The sequence below is a fragment of the Triticum dicoccoides genome, chromosome 7B (assembly GCF_002162155.2).
Source record: "Triticum dicoccoides isolate Atlit2015 ecotype Zavitan chromosome 7B, WEW_v2.0, whole genome shotgun sequence".
Taxonomy (NCBI): Eukaryota; Viridiplantae; Streptophyta; class Magnoliopsida; order Poales; family Poaceae; genus Triticum; species Triticum dicoccoides.
This window is the reverse complement of record NC_041393.1, coordinates 153,217,294-153,221,097: the sequence shown is the minus strand read 5'-3', so window position 1 is coordinate 153,221,097 and position 3,804 is coordinate 153,217,294. Positions and strand designations below refer to the sequence as shown.

The 3,804-nt window shown below is 55.4% G+C and overlaps 1 protein-coding gene across 1 annotated transcript; it reads left to right on the top strand.

The window, feature by feature from the left end:
- The first annotated feature begins 1,527 nt into the window (after positions 1-1,527).
- LOC119335959 (probable inactive receptor kinase RLK902) lies at positions 1,528-3,551 on the top strand. Its single transcript, XM_037608001.1, has 2 exons — positions 1,528-2,830; positions 2,929-3,551. Exons 1-2 carry the CDS (start codon positions 1,528-1,530, stop codon positions 3,549-3,551), a joined length of 1,926 nt encoding a protein of 641 aa, XP_037463898.1.
- Positions 3,552-3,804: the final 253 nt, after the last annotated feature.

The window sequence follows — 3,804 nt, the reverse complement described above, 5'->3', positions numbered from 1 at the left end:
CCTACCAAAGCAAGCATGAAACAAGATCTTCCGTTTAATGGGATGGAGAAAATAAACCAGTAGGAGGGGTGGTGGGACGTGAGGCGAAAAAAATAGACAAAAATAAACTAGTGAGGAGAAGCTACCAACTTCCCATTTAGGAGTATAGATTTTGTAAAACAAGAAAAAAGATATGTTATTTTTGTTGCATTAGGAAAGTTGTGATTGTAGTTTAATAGTAGAGACAATAATAACAATAAATTGTAGCATATTGAGGAATATCTTATTTTGTTTTGGAAGGTAATTGAGAAAAATCTTATGTCTATCTTTTAGGAAGGTGAAATCATATATATATTGTGATTTCTAAATTCTTAATTAACTATTATTTACGTAATGATTACCTGCCAAATCAAGCACGAAACAAGATCTTCCGCTGTAATGGGATTTAGTTTTTTAATGGGATGGGGAAAATAAACTAGTGGGAAGTGTGGTGGAAGGTGAGGCGAAAAAAAAGACAAAAATAAACTAGTGAGAACTGAGGAGAAGCTATCAACACGCCCTTTAGGAATAGAGATGTTCAAGTAGTACTATTCATTTTGAATAAATTGTGGGGAAATTTTATTTTTTAATTAATCCACTTAAATCATAATTAGCACTCTCTCCTATCCATATTAACTGTCATCGATTTAGTACCGTTTAATATGGAGAGGAGGGAGTATTAAAGTTGCACTATTTTGACGCTTGTTTATGCACACAGTATGGAAGAGTGCAATTTTTTTTCTAATTTGTGTTCAATTGTTATATTCTAATTGCCGCATAATAGAAAAGAGTTTGAAAATAATATAAGTATTTAAACCACTCCCACAAACCATTCTTCCTAAGAAAGATGTGTTATCCTCAGTTTTTGTACTAAAATCACTCAACAACAATCCCTGGGGAAAAAAAATCGACTGGCCCTTCACAAATTGACTGAAACTAAAACAAGTTTCAGTCACTATTTTTCACCTTTCCTCTTCTGTTCTTTCCTGTGCCTTGGATGTTCATCGGATGCCTTAGAATTGAAGTGACTGAAGCAACACAAAATTTCACGTACCTGACGCACAGGTGCTCCCGAACAAGATGGATGCAGTAGTTACCAACGCCTTGGAGCTATAGGTCCGGTCCAAACCTCCCGCTTCAGTTCTTTCACCTCACCTCACCTCACCTTCCTCTCCCTTGCCGACCGACGTCGATCCCAATGCTGCTAGCGCCAATTTATTTGCTGTCCATTACCACGCTACGCACAGCTGCTGGAGTAATATGAGTAGTAATTTCCGGCCACGCGCCCTATTTAATCACAGGGCCCCTCCGGAACAATCGACCAACAAAAGGAATTGCTTGCTAGCCTCGCCGCAGTCGCCCTGCGCGTGCGCGCGCGTCTCCTCTACCGAACCGTCCGCCGTCGTCGCCGTCGCTGTACATATACCTGTCAAACCATCCTGTCCCTTCCTCTAGGTACCTCCTCCTTCTTGGTACGGTGAGCTAGCTGTACCGCCACCGCGTCGCAGCATGGCGCCAGGGCTACGGTTCCCGCCGGCGTTCGCCCTCCTGCACCTCGCGGTCACGCTGCTCGCCGTGCTGCCTCGCCACGTTGTGCCGGACCTGGCCGGCGACCGCGACGCGCTGCTCGCCCTGCGCGCCGCCGTGGGAAACCATCTCAAGTGGGACCAGTCGGTGTCCCCGTGCCAGGGGTGGCAAGGCGTCAGCTGCAGCCCCGGCCCCAACCAGCGCGTCGTCGAGCTGCGGCTAGTTGCCAAGAGCCTGAGCGGGCAGATCCCGGTCGGCACGGTGGGCAACCTCACCGCTCTGCAGACGCTGTCGCTCCGGTTTAACGCCATCTCCGGCCCCATCCCGGCGGACATCGGCGGCTGCACCCAGCTCCGGTGGCTGTACCTCAAGGGGAACCGATTCGAGGGCGACATACCGGAGAGCTTCTTCTCGCTGGCATTGCTCAAGAAGACCGACCTATCCGAGAATCGCCTCACCGGCGGCGTGTCCTCAGAGTTCAACAAGCTCGGGAACCTCGCCACGTTGAACCTCGAGGGCAATAACCTTAACGGCGCGCTGCCGAGCGGCCTTGACCTCCCGAAGCTCACGCAATTCAACGTGTCCTACAACGGCCAGATCGATGGCCCCGTGCCCGCGTCACTCGCCGGGCTGCCCGCGAGCGCCTTCCTCGGGACGGCGCTTTGCGGCGGCCCTCTCGCTGCTTGCCCCAACTCCGACTCCGAGGCCCACAAGAGTCGCAAGCTAACCCTTGGCGTCATCGTCGGCATCATCATCGCTGCGTTGGTCGTTCTCATCATCATCCTTTCAATCTGCGTTCTCATCTTCAGCCGGCGGCGGCGGGCGGCGGCCGGAAGGTCCACCGAGGCCGCGGCCGACGTGCACGAGGGCACGGAGCCTATAACGGTGACCGTGGCAATGACGGGCAGGGACGCCGTGAAGCGGTCGCACTCCCCGCCGGGTTCGCCATTGATCGGCGACGGCAAGAAGCTGGTGTTCCTGGGCAGCGCGCCGGAGAGACCCTATGACCTGGAGACAATGCTGCGGGCGTCCGCCGAGGTGCTCGGCAAGGGCGTCCACGGAACGACGTACCGTGCAACGCTCGACGGCGGGGAGCCCGTCCTCGCCATCAAACGCCTCCGCGATGTGCACCTCCCCGAGCGCGAGTTCCGGGACAGGGTGGTCGCCCTCGGCGCTCTCCGCCACGACAACCTGCCGGGTCTCCGCGCCTACTTCTACAGCAAGGAGGAGAAGCTCCTCGTCTTCGACTTCGTCGGCGCCGGCAGCCTCTCCTCCCTTCTCCACGGTTCGTCGTTCGATCACACGCACCTGAGCTTCGCATTCTTCCGACCCCGCGTCCATGGCCGGCATGTTTAGAACTTTAGATTCCCTTGTCTCTCGCAGGCAGCGGGGCGGAGCGCCTCGACTTCACGACACGCGCACGCATCGCGCTGGCGGCGGCGCGCGGCGTGGCGTTCATCCACGGCGGAGGGCCCAAGGCGTCGCACGGCAGCATCAAGGCATCCAACGTCGTTGTCAGCGGGAAGCGCGACAGCGCGTACATGGCCGACTACGGCCTGGCCCAGCTCGTCGGCACCGCGGGGCTGCCGAAGCGGGGCACGGGGTACCGCGCCCCGGAGGTGACCGACGCGCGCGTCGTGTCGCAGAAGGCCGACGTGTACAGCTTCGGCGTGGTGGTGCTGGAGCTGCTCACCGGGCGCGCGCCGACGCACGCGCTCCCGGACGGCGGCGCCGGCGGCAGCGGCGTGGACCTCGCGCGGTGGGTGCGGTCGGTGGTGCAGGAGGAGTGGACGTCCGAGGTGTTCGACTCCGTCATCGGCAGCGAGCCGCGCGTGGAGGAGGAGATGATGCGGCTGCTGCAGCTCGGGATGGAGTGTACCGAGCAGCACCCCGACCGGCGCCCGACCATGGCCGAGGTGGAGGCGAGGATCGAGCGCATCGTCGAGGACGCGAGCCGGAGGGCCGACTTCAGCAGCACCGACGGCAGCCGGAGCGTGTCCGCATGAGCATCACCGCCCATATTCTTTTTCAAGGTCTATAAGGTCTTCTTTGGATTGGAGGATTTTCACAGGATTTTCACGGGATATCAATCCTCAGGATTATTTCCTATGAAACGCATTTGGATCAAAGGATTGGGCCATTAAAATTCCTCAGGATTGGATCTCCAAGGTGTTGTTTCCAAAGGAATTTACACATGAGGTCCGACCTCTGGAAAAAATTCATAGGATTGGCTATGTCATGGCAATCAAATCCTCCATT